The 20,278-nt window shown below is 43.7% G+C and overlaps 1 protein-coding gene across 2 annotated transcripts in view; it reads right to left on the reverse strand.

Moving 5' to 3' along the window:
- Positions 1–20,278, reverse strand: part of ptbp1b (polypyrimidine tract binding protein 1b) — a 29,544-nt gene that overhangs the window by 4,043 nt on the left and 5,223 nt on the right. Inside the window, exons 2-14 of one of the 2 annotated variants that reach the window (XM_083970584.1) lie at positions 18,761–18,794; positions 10,632–10,692; positions 10,227–10,399; positions 8,945–9,091; positions 8,326–8,454; positions 7,409–7,519; positions 7,077–7,254; positions 6,884–6,961; positions 4,674–4,816; positions 3,097–3,130; positions 1,651–1,743; positions 848–1,064; positions 661–738 (exon numbers count right to left, since the gene is read on the reverse strand). In XM_083970584.1, the coding sequence (XP_083826710.1) occupies positions 661–738; positions 848–1,064; positions 1,651–1,743; positions 3,097–3,130; positions 4,674–4,816; positions 6,884–6,961; positions 7,077–7,254; positions 7,409–7,519; positions 8,326–8,454; positions 8,945–9,091; positions 10,227–10,399; positions 10,632–10,692; positions 18,761–18,794 (1,476 nt within the window). Of the gene's footprint in view, positions 1–660; positions 739–847; positions 1,065–1,650; positions 1,744–3,096; positions 3,131–4,673; positions 4,817–6,883; positions 6,962–7,076; positions 7,255–7,408; positions 7,520–8,325; positions 8,455–8,944; positions 9,092–10,226; positions 10,400–10,556; positions 10,693–18,760; positions 18,795–20,278 lie in introns of both variants that reach the window. The other variant, XM_083970583.1, reaches the window with a different exon arrangement.

A 20,278-nucleotide genomic window follows, 5' to 3' on the forward strand; every position in this document is an offset into this window, starting at 1 on the left:
CTCAGCCTGGTCCTGCAGCCCTCTCTTCTCTCAGAAACCTTGCAACCGTGCAAAGCCCTGAAACTCCTATCCTTACCTCAATGTTCCTTTCTTCGTTCAGAAGTACATGAAAACTCTTTGCTGGCTGGTTCAGTGTGCTGAGGCCCTCATCCATTCCAGAAGCCCTCCTGCTCTGATATTTTTCAGGTTACCTCAATTGTTGTGCTGAAGCCCTCAGTTATTTCACAACAATCACTATATCAAACATTTTATCAAAGCCTTCTACTTGCCCTGTCCTGGGGCCTTAAGGCACACTGTCCTCAAGCTGTAGGTATTTGAGAAATGCCTCAGGAAAAGGAGCTACTGGCTAAGAACTGAGATTTCAGCACAATAGACAAAGAACAAGGATGAAAGCTGAACAAAGTAGGGAACTTCAGGTAAGGCTTCAGGAAAAGGACATGGAGTTGCAGGAAAGGAACTGGGTGCAGGGATAAAGTTTAACAACGGTTTTAGGGGCATTGGGTTTGGGAGAACAAGAAAGGCATAAAGATGAAACAAATCATATGATTTTCAAAACAAGAGAAGGAACTTTAGGACGAAGATGAAGATTTCAGAAGAGAGACTTTGGGACAAAGCAGGGTGATAGCATATCAGGGCTGGAGTCAGTGATGAATGACTTACTGGAAGAACTTGAAGGCCTTGACCATGGCTCCTGAGCTGGAAAACAGCATCTTGAGGTCATCTTCTACCACAGAGGGGCTAAAAACAACAACAACAGATCAGAATTGAGTAATGTTGCAGTTTATATAAGTTTGATATCAGGTGTCGTGATCCTCTGGTGTCCATGGTGTACTGTTGAATGACTTACGGGATGTTTGAAAGGTGCAGGGTGGCAGAGGGTGGGAAGATGTTGGAGTAGTTTTTGGAGCCAGGCTTCTTGAAGCGGTGCAAGGGGGAGTTGCTGTAGTCTTTGGTCAGGCCCTGGTCCTCGTGGCCTTCACGGGGAAGCTGGACGTTGGTGTGCTTGGACAGCGTGATGCGCAGAGGCTTTCCATGCAGCCGCTGACCATTCAGGTGACTCATAGCTGCAAAATCAGAATCAGTGGAGAACACTGCTCAAGTTTCTGACTGGACAAGAACTGAGCTGATAAGAAACAGTTGTTTGATGTTTTATGAGGAAGTAAGTTAAATCAGACACAGGTGAGTAACACTAAAAACAAATGTCTAGTACTTGCTGTGTCTTAGGATCAGTTAGATCATTCCATAACTAGTGGAAGTACTCCTTCCCCTTCCTGCAGTTCCTGAACCAAAATGACTCAGTAAACCAAGGCTCAACTGTTCTCTCTTTACGTTCTTGTCTTTGTTTTTCCTCGTCTCATCTCATCTTTCATGTCTTTCTTTCTTTGTCTTCTTGCTTTTCCCTTTCTGTCGTGCTTGTCTGCCCATCTGCCTGTCTCGTCCTTCCCTTCATTTCCATCTTTCTTTCCTTTCTGTGTTTCCATCTTTCTCATAAGTTAGTCTTGTAGAGCTGCTGTTACAGTCAAAAAATAAAAAACATGTTTTCAACTATTTCTGACTTCGACAGCAGAAAGTAATATTGTGAGTGACAGGAAATGAAGAAGCTGGTTTCATGGACCAGACAAGAAGAGGTCGACCCGTGGAGGTGGTTACCTAGCTGAGCCTGTGTGCTGTCAGACATCTGAACCAGAGCGTTTTCCTTCTTGTTGAACAGGATCTTCACTCTCATCACATCGCCATAAACACCTTCACACAAAGTCAGACACACAACAAACAACAAAGGCAACATCAGCAACAGGTTAGACAGCTGTTACACAGTGAGAGCTCAGAGCTGAACTCTAGAGGACATTGTATGACACCGACTACAGCCACTGACCCACTGTCTAATTCTCATATCAAACTAATGTGGAGTTGTTGTTTTTTTCCCTTTCCTCTGTTTTAATGTGCCAATGGAAATCTGTGGAAGTGTGAACCTGAAGGTGGAGAAGACGCTGCTGTCAGGAAACACTAATGACTTTTTAAAATTTAATTTAGAAGGCAGGATTCCTGGACGGTTGTACACAGGAGATGCAGTGAGGAAACTGAGGGTCAGAGGAAATTAAACATGGCAGATTAAACCGTGGTGGAGTTTCTGACATGGACTAAAAAAAATAGATTAAAAAAAACAGCACTAAGGACATGCAAACTGAAGGAAACTGGGCATGCAAACTCAAACTGAGACAAGATCACTAACATAAGATGATCACACAATAGATGCAACTCCTCAGAGGTCACTAAAGGTCAAACTGAACCGCTTCAGGTCATGCAGAACCAGAAAAGTGTGTTTTAGTCAATTGATCAGTTAGAAATAAAATATATTGTTTGTTCCTTGTTCCGTGTCATTATCACAAGACAATCCTGTTTCTTTCTGGAGCTCCAGTGGCAACACTTCAGTGTCAGCCAATCAGAAGAGAGGAGGCTCTGAGCCTGTTTTCTGATTGGCTGACTGTTTTCTGACTGATCCAATTAGAAATAGAGCAGATTTCAGAATAAAACACTCAGAGAAACCAAATCCTGCAAGTTGTTGTTGGATGGCAGGGTTTCTGAATACAGGCTGTGTGCATTTCTCTGTGGACTGAGGCTTTGATACTTTCACAGTATTAATATAGAACCTAGAGCTGCTTTATAGTCACACTACGCATGGACATCTACCTTTATACTGTATGGAGCTTTAACACAAACATCTACCTTTATACTGTATGGAGCTTTAATACAAACATCTACCTTTATACTGTATGGAGCTTTAACACAAACATCTACCTTTATACTGTATGGAGCTTTAATACAAACATCTACCTTTATTTTGAAGGAGCTTTTAATTTGTTTGTGAATATACAACAGTATGGTACGAGTCGACCACTGAGGAGAAGCTGCAAATATTGTGATCAATAAACTCAAATCAATCAAAATCAACACGCTTCATGTGACACAACCAACAAACTCTTTTTTTTTTTTAAACATAAAAACAAAAAGCAAAAAAGAGGAAAAACAACAAACATGACTTTTTAAATCAACGGCTGATACTAAAGAATTCAAAATAAGAAGCTAGTGACAACATACCGAAGAGAATAAAGAGGCAGTGGGGCGTAACTCTCTTAAAGACAGCAGAGAAGGCAGCGTAGGGACAGGACAGGTAAAGGTGGGAGGGCAGGACAGGTGGAGGGTCCGAGGCGTTTCCATGGCAACAAATTAAAAAGGGGAAAAAAAGACAGGTGAGGGGTCAATCAGAAGGTTAATTACCTTTTGGAGAGGAGGGGGGTCAGATGATGTCAATATAAGAGAACACATTTAAACATGATTGCACAGGAGTGTGTGTCTGTGTGTGTGTGTGTTCAAGTGTGTGTGTGTGTGTGTGTGTGTGTGTGTGTGTTCAGGGAGTGTGGAGGATCTCATCCAGGAAGTCACAGGAGAGACAAAACGTTTAATGTCTGACAGAAGAAGAAACTCAAGGTTTAAACCATGATGATGATGTAATGAAGGACGCCTGCACCTGTCAGAGCGGCGACCTCTGACCTCAACTGCTGATGACATCACACACCGTCTCTAGCCATGTTCACATGGACACGAATAATCAGAATAAAACAGGAATGAATGCCGATCACAGTAAAACTGCGTTATGTAAACACGTTGGTTTGGGCGATAAACCAAAAAATTTACTGATACCGAAATTTACGACAATAACCAGCGTCATTTTGCCCATGTCGGTATATTCTGTGTTTTTTTTTTTAACTAAATAAAAGGTCGTTTTTGTCTTTTTTGGCTGTGTGTGTAGGTAGGCTATGGTCATGTCCCTTTAAGATACTGTACCACGTGTACAGCGTTATCAAGGTGAACTGCTCAATACATCGTGATACTGATTTGAGGCCATATCGTCCAGCCCTATAAACATGTCGCTTTCTAATAAAGCTGGGTTTTTAATTGCCGTTTCGATCGTAGCGTAATTGAGTGATTGCGTATTTATCATACCCTACTTTTTCTTTTTCTTTTTAACAGTACGACGCATGATTTTTTAAACTGTCATGCGTCTGTTAATGACTTATTCGCTCTTTTTTTACAGCTGCGTTTTTTTTTAAAATAACTCTGGGTTTAAAAATTCTGCTTATTTTGGGGCTTTCTCATGGCGTCCGACCAATCAGCAGAGAGTAAACCTCAAGCCCCACCTGGGAGATTTTCAGGGCTGATCTGAGCACCTACCCCGAGACAGGAAAAGCTGCTTCTTCTACTGTTTTCAACTAATCTGACCGGCAAAAACTTCACTGAGCATGTCACAGTGAATTTATTGCGATTAACTACTTGATGCTCGTACATGCACGCTTTAATCGGATCACTTTATTTTGCATTTCCACTCCCGATCAGAACGATTACGATCAGACGGTAGAAAACAAATGCACATGTAAACGTGGCGACTGGTTGATGTCATACAGTGGAGACGGAGCTCAGACCACCTGACAGGACAAAACTGAGCAGGTCTTCATGTTCAGGCCTCTACTCATCACTCTGCTGTCAGACTGGATGGAAACGGAGGACCAGAGCGTCTCAGACTGACGGTGGTGATGATGATGATGATGATGTTGGGTGTTGATGTGGGACCGGTGGAGCGGTGGACATGGACCAGAGGAGCCGTGTGAGGGACTCACCTCGGGGTTCAGGTTGCTGACCAGAAGGACACAGTGTCCTGCAGCCATGGAGGGGAAGCCCAGCCGGGTGGCGCCGGGCAGCGACAGAGAGGCCAGCGCTCCGGGCAGAGCCGGGACCGTCAGCCCTGGGTAGTGGGAGACGCCTGAGAGAGGTGAGACCGGTAAAACACCAGGAGCTGCAGGACCACACCATGACTGAACCATGATTGAACACTGGTGAAACGTGGAAGGAGCGACTCAAAAATCTGGAATCTATCATTACAGGTGGCAGGCCAAGATGTGTGAGGACTGTAGCAACAATAACGTAGTAATTTTGGCCATTTTAATTGTAATGAAGCCAAGAATGTAAGAAAATGTTTGAGCCAATAACGTAACTAACTTTTTTTTGGGCTAATAATGTAATGTAAAATGCTTCATGATAAATGTGATTTGCTTGGCGTTTTCTCACATGTTTGCAAACAGAGGAAGTACAGTAAGAACGGTAGGCTATCAACAACCTGGTTGTACCACACTGACATCTTCTACCCTGAAAATAAAAATAAATCAAGCGAAACATATTATTAAATGATCAGTTAATACAATTTGAAAAGAGGTTTTAAATAATAGAAAACATACGTTATTGGCTTTATTGCATTTAAAATGGCCAAAATTATTTCATTATTGGCCGTATTTCATTATGTTTTGGGTTTCTATAAGGATCATGAATGAAAAGGAAATGTGAATATTTGAATTGCATGACAATTTACGCCCCTAAATTTCCTGCTTACGCTCCTAAAATTTTAAGTTATGGGGCATCTGTGCTCCAGTTCGTCTGCAGCCCTGATAATCAGTAATGAACAGGGGTCTCATTTATAAAACTGTGCGTGGGATCGTTACTAAAAGTGTACGTACGCCCAAAAGCCAGGTTTTGCGTGCGCCAGTAAATATTCAGACTTATAAAACCCTGCGTACGCACACTTGCAAGCAAACTTCCCTTTATAAATCAGAGAGTTCCTACAATTGTGCGCAGCTGAATCCGCTTCACGTTCCGCCCTGTACACGCCCTGTTTTAACCGTAGATGGTCAATGCAAACCACCACATGAATGTGATCTGCATGTCAATGAGCCTGACGTGCTCTTGTTCTGTCGGTGTTGTGAATTAACTGCAGGTGTGAAAGTGGCGACGTGACGTGTTGCTGCAGCTGTTAACGGCGTCAGCGGCTCAGAGCGCACGCGGTGTTGTTTTGGTGCGCTGCCTCTCACATGCTGGACCCGGTTCGGCACATTTACAACAATGACAACAGTTTTAATCTGAAACGAGTTATTAACCATTCATCATGGTCTCCCTCTCCCTCCTTTCTCCTCCAGCGGTGCCGTGGTGCAGAATTACGCACGAGGCTCACCGCTGTATATATTTACAGTAATTAGACCGATCGATAAAACTTTGAATAATTAGCGGAATCAGTTACATTCTGAGGAATGATCAAACATGACACTTCTCTTGACAAGAAAACAGAATGTAACAATTGTGGGAACAATTACTGGATTTTTTCCCCCAGGGTTTGAGATTTAATTGATTCTCGATCATATGTTCACAGTATCATAGGAACATATAGTTATTTACACCATGTATTTATCCCATGCAGCCGCGGCGTCCTCTCCTCCTCCTGCGCTCTGGGAGGAGTGGACAATATGACGACGGTGGTGATTAAATATAGAGAAGGAATTTTGATTTTAAATTTTAAGTTAGATTCTAAGAAGTCCGATGCAAAATAAGGCTGTTGAATTAAATCACCGTGGCAACATGGATCTAACGCATACGGGTTGAAATTAAATGTGTGACGGCCGATAATAAAAACATAATCGTTCTTCTCACTCATCATTTCCTGAGTCTGACTTCAGTTCACCACCACACCGTCTGTGTCGCCAATTCCCCTTTTCCTCCAAACCATGCGTACGCATGGGTCAGAGTTTGCTTAGAGCTGCGCACATTCTCCCGTCAAGTTAGTTTTTTATAGATCACAACCTTGGCGTGAAAAGTCACGTACGCCACTTTCAGCCCCGTTTTGTGCGTACGCAACGGTTATAAATGAGACCCCAGGTGATTTTTTTTTATTCAACTTCACTGTGTTTCTCTACATTACTGTTGTCACTTCCTGTTGGCACCGTAACCATAGAGACGGCCTCCACAGGAACAGGAGCAGGAGCGGGAGCGGGGAGGTGAGACTCACCTGCAGGCTGGATGGTGAAGGTCGGGGGGAAGGCGTGAGTGGCTCCGGGGTACGGAGCAGCCGAGATGATTCCTGGAGCTGAGACAGAGACAGAGACACTGAGCTACAGGTCTGAGCCAATAGAGAGAGAGAAGGAGGAGAGGGAGGGGGAGGGGGAGGGGGAGGGGGAGGGGGAGGGGGAGGGGGGTCTTACTGAAGGCGGTGGCCATGGCCGGGTGCTCCATGGGGGGCTGGCTGTCTCCGCTGGGCAGGTCTGGTCTGGTGAAGTCTCGGCTCTTCTCGTTGTTGTACTTGACGTTGAGGCTCGTGAGTTTGGAGAAGCTGATCCTCAGCGTGCAGCAGCCGTTGTAGATGTTCTGTCCGTCCAGAGACTGGTGGGACACACACACAGAGAAACAGAGAAACACACACACACACACACACACACACACACACGGGGGGGGTCAGTGTCACACACACGGGGGGGGTCAGTGTCAGAACGCTACCGATCAGCGTTGCGTTCTCCAGCTCCGGGTCAGGACTCACCAGTTTGGCGGCTTGGGCCGACGGTCCGTCAGGATACTGCAGCAGAGCCTGGAACTGGCTGTTCTTGGTGAAGACGATGATCCTCAACACGGTGCCGAACTTGGAGAAGATCTGAAAGGGCAGAGGTCAACAGAGGTCAACAGAGGTCAACAGGGGTCAACAGAGGTCAATGATCCTCTCTCGTCTCGCCACATTTAACATGAAGCTGCAGCAGCGTTGATGTGCATGAACTCTGAGCCTTCACACAGACTCAAAAATAGTTCAACTGGACATTTCAGCGTGGAATTAAGCTATATCCATTATATTTTGATTGAAAGGATGAAGTTAAATATACATTTATTTAAAAAACTAGAGCGTATCGTCGGATTCACCAACGAAGCAACAGGCAAAACACATTGTTCGCGGCATTTAACCTTAGTTAATAAATAAACTAATCAATCGCTCTAGTGTGCACTGAGAGTTTTTTTTTTTTTTCACTTCTATTCATCCTGCACCAGCTGGCACCTAGGAGAAGAGACACTTGCTGTGCACGGGACTTACAAACTTTTTTCTAATACATTTATTTAACTTAATGACTGTATTTTCCTAATTAAGGAGCCTGGAGACCTCTGACCTTATCTGAGCACTTTTAATGGCATAAGTGGGTGTATTTGTTTCCTTTCAATACAAAGTCTATTTAGAAAAAATATTTGAAACATTTTTTGGGTTGTTAGATTGATTATTTTCGCAATAAAGCTGCTGCAGCGCACAAAAGTTTCACTGAACAGTGATGTGAGTGACGTGGAGCTGGGACGGATGGAGCGGGCAGAGCAGCATGCTGCGTTCAAGTGTCGCTGTTTAAACAAAAACACATCTTTTTAACTGGCAGGTTGCAGCGCTCCAAGCCACATGTCTGCTGGTTGTGTTGTTGTAGTTACCTGACACAGGGCGTCCAGGGTGACGGGGTAAACCAGGTTCTCCACCACCACCCTCAGCACGGTGCTGGGAGCCACTGCAGCCGGGTCCAGGTGGGAGGAGCTGAGGGCGCGGAGAGCAGCCTGGGCCCTCTGAGACCAGACACAGACACAGGGTCAACACAGGTTTTCACTACATAAAAACTATATTTCTAAAGTGTCAAACAAGGAAAGAAAATCCATAATCGTGACATTACTAAGTTTATTCTTCTTGTGAATGAAGAACAGACTTTTAACTTCTCATAAAATCACAGCCCATCAGATTCAGTTTTAAGGAAGATGGACGTTCAAAACATTTTGCATTTAGTGATTTAGCAGCTGTGGAGAACTCAAAACAGGCGGTGGAGAGGGAGAGAGAAGGGAAACATAAAGAATGTCCAACGGAATCAGATCTGATCAGACCTGCAGCGACGTGTAAATTGTTTCCATCACGATGCACAAAAACAACACCTCATGAGAGAGTAAAAATGTTAGAGGTTTTTTGAAAGTTAGGTGTTTCCATTACCTGTTTTTTATTGCAATATTTAGGTTTAGTGTATCTTTAGGGGTTTAATGGAAACACAACTACAGGGCAGAGCCTCACCTCCTGGTTGGGGGAGTTGTCCGTCTTCAGCTCCTTGTGGTTGGAGAACTGGACGTAGACCGGGTGGTGTCTGATGATGGGCATCACAGTGGAGTAATAACCCACCATGTTCTGAGCTGCTTCCTCCGAGTTCATCTCTAAGAAGGCCTGAGGACGGACAGAGGACAGAGGACGGTTATGACACCTATTCTGATCAATCAATACATTTTAAGGAAGAAAAATCTCAAAACTGATCAGTGCATGAAAAAACTGTGTTTTGCCTGTAGTGTCTCTTTTTAAGGTTGAAAATTTAGATTTTCAAATTTTAGACTTTAGGCTTTAAGACCTCGCAGAAACCCTGGGTTATCGATTCGATTTCCGATTATTGTTTTTCCATTTGACAGTATCAGTAAAACCAAAATACACCACAAACGTATTGCACCACTAACAAACAGTCACCTCCTGCTGCAGCTACTTGACTTCTCTTTTATTGTGTTAGACCTTTACTGCACCTTCAATTTGTGTAGTGTAGATGTAACTTCCAAATTATTATCTAAATAATAAATGTATTTTCTATTTTTTTGTTGTCATTTGTTTTAGATGCTGTCTTGCAAATAAATGTCCATCTATAGTTTGAGTTTTTTAAAGGGACAACGAGGAGTTTATAAAAAAGTCTCATATTAATGTGGATGAATCTACGTTACCACTTGTTAATGGTCCATTTTAGATAAATCTATGGTTTTGTCTCTATCGTTATTTTGTTATTATTAGTGGTGGTGGAAATGCTGGGCGACCAGCGTTTCTTTACTTTCGGTTTTGTGGCGAGTCATGAGAATAACGCCGCCGAATCTCCGTTTATGGTGGGAACTACGACGGTATGTGATCGTCTTCCAACCTCTGACTTTAATTCTTGATGAATGAAAACATGAGTCTGTCTTGCGCCGGTCAAAGAATTTCATGGTGCGCGGAGGCTCATAAATGTAGTGAGAAAACGCTTCGCTTTTCCAAAACTCCTCATTGTCCCTTTAACCCTAACCCTAAACCTACAGAAGAAAGATGCAGCTTTAGAACTTTAAAAATCGAACACAATAAAATAATCATTTATCAACATTAGTCCCACGTCATCGCTCCTATAGCTGAAGCTCACAGGACGGAAATAAAACGCAATAAAAAAATCAATTTTTGGAAATCGACTTGTAATCGTCCATACAATAATTGTTTTTTTAACCCCCCTCTCCCATCATGTCAAACAGCAGTGGTTGTGGTTCTGGTTGTGGTTCTGGTTGTGGTTCTGGTTCCTGACCTGGTTCTTGGCTTTGAGCATCAGCAGGTTGGACACGTCTCCGAAGGGCAGCCCCAGGCCGATGACCTCGGTCTCAGTGATGTCGTTGGGGAGCCTGCGGATGTGGATGACCCTGGACGGCGCCCCGGGACCTCTTATGTCACCTTTGAACTTTTTGCTGTCGTTGCCATTGGCTACAGAGGAGAGGAGAGAGAGAAAGAGAGGAGGGTTAATGATGCTTCAGTCACATGGTCCTACAAGGAGCTTCAATTAAACTGGACTGTGATTACACTTGCATTTACATTTATTTTTTTTCAATTATCACACACACACACACTGAGTAGCAGTTACCATGGTAACAGTCACTGACAGCAGCCGGACCGGTCGCGTCCACCACACAGGTGAGGCTGCAGCGTGTGTTCTCACCTGTGGTGCTCATGATATACGGGCCGTTGGGGACGCTGGAGAAAAGTTCGTCAGATCCTCTCTGAAAAGAGACGCAGAGCAAAGAGTCAAGACACACACACACACACACACCACCACACACACACACCCACAAACCACAACACCCACACACACACACACCACAACACACACAACACAGAGCGATTGTTTACAATGTTTTAAAGGTACATTGTGTAGGAATTTCTCCCATCTAGCGTTGCGGTTGTATTTCGCAAGCAACTCAATTGTATTTTTCATGCTGCATTCACGTGAAATTGGGCAGACGGCAGACGGACGACAGCCGCTGCACGTAACGGTATAAACAATACACGTGACAATATGTTGTCATGGCGATGTGGTATTGTTTTACCGGCTTTCTCTGGACTTCTGTGACTAAAATGACTAAAATCTGGTTTGTTACCGACGACATCCGTCTGCCCGACTGCAGGTGAATGCAGCATCAGTGTAACGCTCCATTCTGCCTCACTGCGTTACCGCGGTGACTTTTCACAGACGCCACCTCCACCTGAGCCGACAGCTCCGGTGTCTCCGCTGAGTTTCCGTGGTTTCCTACCGTCGTCACGCTGCCACTGAACGAAAAAAAAACATGGCGACACCACATGGCAGCCAGCACCGAGCTTACCCGCTCCATGGAGATATGAACGATATGAACGGCTCATTCAGAGCTGAAAGGAACACTTAAAGGGATAGTTCACCCAAAATTGAAATTGCACTCATTATCTCCTCCCCCTCATGTGGACTAAGGGCTGGGAGAAGTTTCAGAGTCCTCCGTGGCTTCTCTGAGTTACAGGGGGTCTCGGCGTAGCAGTGCATGTCCATATAACGGTTGCAAATGGATACCAACTGTCTTCGTAACAAAAAGACACACCAAAAAACATCCAAATACCTCCATGCTGCTCGTATGTAATGTCCGTCTCGTATTGAAGCCTCGAAATGCGAAATTGTCCCGAAAAAAATTAAATAAGTCTATAATTCAACCTTGTTTTGTAGCGGAAGCTTCTCGAAGCTCCTCTTCCCGGTTCGTCAAATTTGGACGAACTGGGAAGAGGAGCTTCGAGAAGCTTCCGCTACAAAACAAGCTTGAAAAATTGAAAAAAGACAGACATTATACGAGCAGCATGGAGGTATTTGGATGTTTTTTTGTGTGTCTTTTTGTTACGAAGACAGTTGGTATCCGTTTGCAACCGTTATATGGACATGCACTGCTACGCCGAGACCCCCTGTAACTCAGAGAAGCCACGGAGGACTCTGAAACTTCTCCCAGCCCTTAGTCCACATGAGGGGGAGGAGATAATGAGTGAAATTTCAATTTTGGGTGAACTATCCCTTTAACAGAACAACAAACGCTTCCTGTCCAGAACCGGACCTGGACCTGACCGGTCCAACACCAGCAGCTTCACTCTGATAAAACACCACTGTCAGCTCTGCCCCTCCCCCCTCGCCCCCCCCCCGCAGTGAGCCGGGGGTGAATTCCTGTGGAGCTCAATGAAAACCAGATGTAGACAAACAGGCCGAGCCTCATTCAGACGACGCGTCGTTAAAAAACTGACCCTGAACCGGTCCAGACCAGAACCACCTGAACTCTTCCTCCAAAAAACAAGCTGCTTATTATTTGTAATAATTTGGGTATTTATCTATTTACTTATTATGTTGCTCTGGTGGCGTTGTCTTTGTATTAGTGATGTCATGATCATATTCAGAGAAATAACCACGGTATTACGATTATCACAATTATACATTAATTTCATAATTTCAATTTCATAATTTCAAATGTAATTTATTTAGACAAAATAATTTAGCAAATATTCAAGTCATTAATTGCCATCTATACCAAATGTTTAGGTCTATTTTAATCGTTTTTTTTAATCATTATTATTACAAATGACATGCTAACATTTAAATTCCTAACAATTCAATGTTACATTAGGAATATTCACTTAATTTAAGCCAGTATCTGTGCATTTACTTTTATTTTGGTGCTTATTTTTTTTATCTTTTTTGGAAAGTGACGGTATTTAGGAATCATGACGATTAATTGATTTAATAATAATAATTTAATACCGCGATTAAATTGTGAAAACAAGTCATTGTGACGTCCCTACTTTATATGTGGCTGTATATTGATATACGTGAGATAAAGATTATTGATGATGTATTAGAATAAATCCAGCTAAATTAACTTTACAACGATAAAAGTCTGTGGTGTAAATCTAGACCGGCAGGGGGCCACACAGAGACCTGGTCCCACCTGGTCCACCTGGTCCCATGGGCCCATCACCCTCTGATCCAGAGCGATAAACCAAGAGATATTCATGTAAATGATGAATGAATGAATGAATGCATGGATGGATGGATGAATGAAGTGTGTGATAACGAGGTCGTGATGAAAACGAGGCGTCGGCGTCTCTGAAGGAACCTGAGCAGCTTCTCTAACAAAGCAGCTCAGATCTTCTTACCGAGCCTCCATCAATAATGGACCGACACCTGATACCCACCTGCCCCCACCTCACCTCCCCTACCACCCCCCCCCCCCCCCCCCCCCCCCCTCACCTGTGTCTGACAGCTGCTGCCCCCTCCCTCCCTCTCCCCCTCCTCCACACCCACACAGACTGACCAATCAGAGCTGCTCATCGCTGTCACCAGGTGCTGACATCACCTCCTCTGTCTGGTCACACAAAATTCACAGACAACTAGTATTGATCTTATAAATACTCATTTAATACCGCAATAAAAAAATAAAAAAACAACCATGCTCTACTTTATCCAAGAAAAAAAAGCTGTTTCATATCAGACTTTCTTGTATTCCAGCTCCACTGAGCTTCAACAGCTTCTCAACCTGCTCAAAGTTTGAAGAGCAGCAACATGAAGTTAAAACAAAGTCAGGGAGTCGTCACTGAGTCCTTCAACGAGTTCAACACAACTGTTGTTCTCACACACACACACTAGGAATGGGCTATGTTTCCCACATTCTGTGTCATAGACTATAAACTGTTTTCTTGTCTATAACATCTATGTCACGTCTGTCCGTCCTGGGTGAGGGATTCCTCCTCTGTTGCTCACCATGAGGTTTCTCAGATTTTTCCCAGTTAAAGGGGTTTTCCATGGAGTTTTTCCTCAGTGGATGTGAGGGTCTAAGGACAGAGGATGTTGTTATGATGCCATGTGAAGCCCTTTGAGACAAACTGGTGGTAAAAACGGGCTATACAAATAAAATTGCCTTGCCTATATTTTACCGTTTGCGATATACTGTCAAAAAATTTCCCCAAGGTAAGAATTTGTCATATCGCGGTAATAACGATAAATTCCCGTTGCTGACTTTTCTTTTGTTTTTTACTTTATTGTATTCAGATTTACTCCCGTTGGATGACGTTGTGTGCAACCACGCACTCCCAGCCCAGCTCACGTGACCGTCACCTGCGTGCAGACCTGACCTCTTGGCTCACGTTAACTCTTTCGCGACCACACTAATTCCTCAGCACATCCGCTCAGGACCACATGTTTTTGGCTATTTGTTTACCTTTTATCTCACGTCGAACCGAACTCTGTACATCACCTAGAAACAAACGGTCTTCACTTGGTTGAAGAGTGACTTTACAACGTGCTTCTCGAAAAAACGGCGAGTTTTTCTGCCGTTTCGTTCGTGAGTACGAAGGAGGAGAAGAGAGCTGCGTTTCTCCAAAAACGGAGCTCCCGCTCTAGTTTCAGAGAAAAACGCACTTTTGTGTCAAGTGGCAATCTGCTCATTTTACCGGTACTCTGCAGTGTGGCGTCTCCCAAATCATTTCTACGGCTAAATAAATATATTTGTAGGTAAATCTGGGGGGTGTGGCAGCTTGGAGAGCAGCGGTGCGGGTCTCTGGCCGCAGCGCAGCAGCTCCGGGACACTGCTGTGTGACTGGCCGGCGATGAGTGCTTCGGGGCGGGGGCGGCCGGTCACAGCCCCCGCTGCTCAGCGCCCGCTCCGCTGCACCGTGAAAACAGCTGTGATAACGAGCTTTCAGATCCGAGTCTTCAAACCAGAAACGTTTGTAAACAACACCGGAAAAACTCGCCAGATTTGTCGTCGGTCGCTTTTGTCAAAAGAGGGTTTGGAAAGTCGCCAGATTCAGCGAGAAAGTCGCAACACTGTAGCCGACAGCCGCACAGCGCTGCACGCTGTCCCCAGAGCAGCATTCAAGGAGAACGATTACTCAAATAAAACCAAGATCACACAGTTTATAAAAAACATTATGTTTTGGTTTTAGTTTAAAACAGTTTTACACATCAGAGGACTACCATATTCACACACAGGGTACCTGAGAGTGTCTATTATCTTAATCTGTAAAAAAACGGTTTTGACGAGTTTGCTCGTCAGTGGTCGTGAACGTTCGGCAGGCTGTGACGAGTTTACTCGTCAATGGTCGCGAAAGAGTTAAGAACAACAACAAACATGGCGGAAGGTGGAGCTGAGAGCGAGGAGCTCGTTGCTAAACGAGGCTCCAGCATTTGAATAAATGTTGAATCTGTTCTCACATTTCAAACTTGGTTGATTTGAGTCATTACAGTTTTGCATTTTTTATCGTCACTTTTATCATTACCGGGATAAATGCCAGAAATTATCGTGATAATGGGCTCTATGCACAGCTCAACCACTTCCTGAATTTAAGGCAGGTCCTTCATTTCCTGTCTTACATTATTGGACAAACTGATTAATCCAGGTGTGTCTGAGTAGTCACAATGGTGGTGTTTAAGTCGATGACCACTTCCTGTTATTCCTACCCGGACCACACAAACATGAGGAAGTAAAACTAAAACAACAACTGATACAGATTTTAAATGATGTTCGATCCGACAGGTGCTTCATTCACCTCACTGACCTCAGACCAGCTCTTTATAATCTGATTGGACGACAGGTAAAATCATGCACAGGACCTGGTCTGAGCTGAAGCCAGAACCGGCCAGAACCAGTCGGAGATCGGCCGGTCGGCAGCAGGTATGAGCCGAGCAGTGGAGTGTAACTCTCCGTTCTGAATTATTTACACCTTGATGACTGATCACGTTTCAACTGGCTGGCAGCTCCTTAGTAGAACTACAATACCCATGAGCGCCGGCGGCCACTGTTGCCATGGAGAAGAACCAGGTGGTCCAAAAAAAAAAAAGGCACAAGTTCATGTAGTCGATCCTGAATTTTTAAAAAGAAAAAAAGTGAGATCGTTGCAGGTTGTGTGTCTGGGAGTTGTAGTTCTCTCCATCTACCTAAATATAGTCAAAAGTAGGGCTGCCCCCGACCAAAGATTTTGTTGGTCGACCAGTAGTCGTCACTTATGGCGATTAGTCGACTAATCGACCCCCCACCTTGAGGGAAAAAAAAAAAAAAAAAAAAAAAAAAAATTATAATTTTTTTTTTTTTTTGTGCCTGCGGTCAGGTTGAGAATTAATTAATTAATGCTCGTGACTCCGGCCGTGTTGGGTCCGAGATTCAACAACAAGCCGGTCTGTTTCACCGTTATTACCGGCAGAATGCCCGTTTATCACCAATAAACACAGTAGAGGAGGGTAAAAAGTTACGTTGAGCTCAGGCTGTGACGGGGGTGTGGGGTGGGGGTCCGCGGCGTGGAGCGGTGCGGGCATAGACATGTCTATGGGTGTGGGCATAGACATATGTCTATGGGTGCGGGACTGCAGCAGGGACCATCATGGATCCGCTCCGTGACACTGAGACTGACCGCCGGTGAGCCTGTGGGACGGGACCGGGGCTCAGACAGCACCGCTAATGGTGACAGCGGTGATACGAGAGAGACGGCCGTGCCGTGTAAAAAAAAAAGTGTCACGTCACGACTTCCTGTATCTGGCCCTTCAAAATAAAAGCCCCTTAACCTTTCATATACAGTTCAGTCATTGATGTTGGCTTAATTTTGACAAGACACGGCTCCAAATGTTTGTTTTTTTTTTTCCTGCGACCAATCGACCAATGAAATTTTGCTCGGCTAATGATTTTTTGGTCGACCAGTGCTTGGTCGACTATTTGGGGGCAGCCCTAGTCAAAAGTATAACTGCATTACTAATTATTTACACAAAATAGTATCTATTGAAATATGATGAATTATTAATCCCCCAGGGGAAGTCTTTGAAATATTCAAGTCATTAATTGTCATCTATACTAGATGTTTAAGTTTGTTTTAATCTTTGTGTCTAAAACAAGCTCATTTTTAATGTGACTAATCATCAACTATGGGCTTCTAGTCCTGTGTGGTGGTGTCGGTGTCTGCAGCCCCCCCTCCCCCTGCCTGTATTTTGGTCTTTTGCTCTGTTTTGTTCAGGTTTTGTTATGCACGGAGATGTTTCTGGGTGGAGAGCGAGAGTCGCGAGAGAGCATAGACCGATTCCCCACCGTCACCGACAACTTAAAGGACAATTCCAGGCAAATTCAACTCGGGGTGTATTTTTCTATCATTTTAGGTCTAAAAGAAGGAATCTGAAGGTTTTCAGTTTAATTGCTCCTGTTTTGCGGTAGTTGCGTCTGTCCCCGCATCGACAAGGCAACGATGAATGGAAGCGGATGCAAGTTCCGCTGGTTAGACTGTTTACATCCCTCAAAGCCGCAATTTTTTTCCACACACAGCGTCAGATGGCGACTCAAACATGCACCGAGGAGTTTGTTTACTTCAAGCAAGCCGACATGTTTGTAAAACTAGATCTAATTCAAAGTCTCCCGGAGTCTCGCGCGAGCCCGAAGTTGCAGTGCTGGTGTATTCAGGCGCAGTGGGAGCTCCTGTTTGTGTCATAAACACAGGAATATCAACTCTTTACTTGCTTGAAGTGTACATACAGTGTCAGGTGGCTACTGAAACATTCGCCAAGAAGTTTTTTTTACTTGAAGCAAGTAAAGAGTTGATATTCCTGTGTTTATGACACAAACGGGAGCTCCCACTGCACCTGAACACACCGCACACGGCAACTGGGTCTCGCGCGAGACTCCAGGAGACTTTGAATTAGTTCTAGTTTTACAAACATGTCGGCTTGCTTTAAGTAAACAAACTCCTCGGTGCATGTTTGAGTCTCCATCTGACGCTGTCTGTGGAAAAAAATTGCAGCTTTGAGGGCTGGAAACAGCCTAAACAGCGGAACTTGCATCCGCTCCCATTCATCGTTGCCGTGGCGATGCGGGGACAGACACAACTACCGCAAAACAGGAGCAATTAAACTGAACATTTTCAGATTCCTTCTTTTAGACCTAAAATGATAGGAAAATACAGCCCCGAGTTGAATTCGCCTGGAATTGTCCTTTAAGCCTCGACTGGTAACAAGTATTAGGGCCGTTGTAGTGAGCTAGCTCGATGCTAACTTCGGCTAGCGCTAGCGGTTAGCATCCGCCGCTAACACCCGCTTTCCAGGTCACCACAACGGCATAAAAACATGACACGGAGGCTTCTGGTGTTGGCGAAAGGTCGGCTAATCGGCCCACGGCTCCAGCGGTTCTTTCAGACTGTATTTCCTTCCCTTTGTTGTCATGACAACCGCTGCTGTCAGGAGCAGGAGGCTACACAGCTTAGCCCGAGAGGAGGAGGGGCCTAGTTTCAATGTTTTGTTTACAAACTGCAACGAACAAAACTCCAGACCCTACCTTTAAGGTTTGTAGCGCCACACTGTGTAATAATTTGTGTAATATTGTAGTAATCTTTTTCTAATCATGATGCATTTTGTAATAACTGATGCAATACCCAATAACTTGGGCAAAATGTGGCGTTATTAGGCTACATAATGAGGTGAAAATGTATTACATCATACACAATTCGGTGTTGTTACATAATGTTACGCTACAAGGTTATCATGACGGACCATGTATAGTGTTTATGTTTAACTTTTCAATCATATATGTTTGGTTTCTTTTCATATCAAATCATTTTATCCTGCGATTCCCTGACGGTTGTGGAGGAAATGTTTGTGTTTTTTGTGTTAGTATACTCTAAAAACTTTACTGTACTTTGTCACACACTGTGTCACACACTGAATGATGGTCACAGCAGAAACAAACCAGCAGACACACAAGGAGGAGGAGCAAGAGGAGGAGGAGCAGGAGGAGAAGGAGGAGGAGGAGCAGAGGTGCCTACCTTAGTACCAACTGTTATATCGTGGTGGACACTGCTGTGAAGAAAAGAAAGCGTGTTAGAAGCAGCAGGGAGAAAAAACTCAAACAGCAAAACAAAAGTAAACCAAGGTTAAAGAGGAGCCAATCAGAGGAGGAGGAGGAGGGGGAGGAGCAGCACAGAGGAGAGGAGGAGCAGGAGGAGGAGGAGGACCCACCATGAACACCCACGAGACACCAGCTACATTCACTGTGTGGTTCTCAAACTTTTTTTTTTTTTTTTTTTACATTTAGTACCCTAAATTGACACAAATCGGCAAAGCAAACACCAGAAATTAGGGCTGGGACGATATGCTTTTCTCCCGATTCGATTCTACTATGATTTTTTGGATGGCGATTCGATTTAAATTGCGATTCTACGATATTGCCGATTCTCTCGATTTTTAGTCTTTAGCATTTTTAACATTTATCTGCACACAAATACTGTAGGAGCCTATAAATTAACATACTCCATTATAAAGTTAACTTAAACCCTTTTCAAAAAAAAGGCTAACAAATGCACATTGCACAATATTTAAAAAAAAAAAAAAAATAGTGGTAAAATTTCATTATCATTTTTTTTCATTCTGGAAGAAACTGGTAACATTTCTCAAAAAAGTAAAAATAAATAAATAAATAAATAAATAAATAAATAATCTAGGAAAAGTGGTGACATTTCTGGAAAAATAAAAAAAGGGGTAAAATTTCAAGAAAAAGTTGGGGACCCCACTTGAACCCTCTGAAGGACCCCACTTTGAGAACCACTGATCTAATACACACTTTAACACAGTGTAAACAGCACCAATTAACAACAGAGGCGATGAAGGTACTCGTCTTCATGTTACTGACACAAACTTGGTCTGAGGAGTCGGGCTCCATGATTTCCACAATCACAGAATCGGCCAATTAAAAACAGAACCTATTTCTAACGTAGAACTAGGCATGGGCCGACTACCAGTTTCAAGGTTATCCCCCACGGTATGAAAAAAACACTACAATTTTCCGTCATACCGATCCTGCGGTACGAGCTGTTTTTCTGCGTTTTAAAAGAAAAAATGTATTTATTTATTTCTTGTCACAGAGAGAAAGTGCAGGTCAGAAATCCCTCAGGTTGTGTGGCGCTGTAGTCTATGCAGAATATTGTGGAATTTGACTGAAATGCTGTTTTTCATGTGGAAGAGGAACGTTTGTCTGGGGAAAACTGCACAGAGGGAAGCAAATCTGGGTGGCAAAAAGCCTTGCAAGGGAAAACAAGGAAAATATATTTTAAACTAATATGATATATTTTACTGGAAGCAGTTTATTAAGCTCATAAGAATTAATATTTTGTTGGTACATTAAGTGCTTAAAATGCAGTGTTATGTTGCATTGCATCATGCAGTATTTGATCTCAAGGTATGGAGGAAAAGTGTTGTTTGCTTGTTACCTCAATACATTTAAAGTAAATTCTATTTAATCTGTGTACATTTTAGTCATTAACATAAAAAAACCACTCTTTTTGGTA

This window comes from Trachurus trachurus, assembly GCF_905171665.1.
Source record: "Trachurus trachurus genome assembly, chromosome: 4".
Lineage (NCBI taxonomy): Eukaryota > Metazoa > Chordata > Actinopteri > Carangiformes > Carangidae > Trachurus > Trachurus trachurus.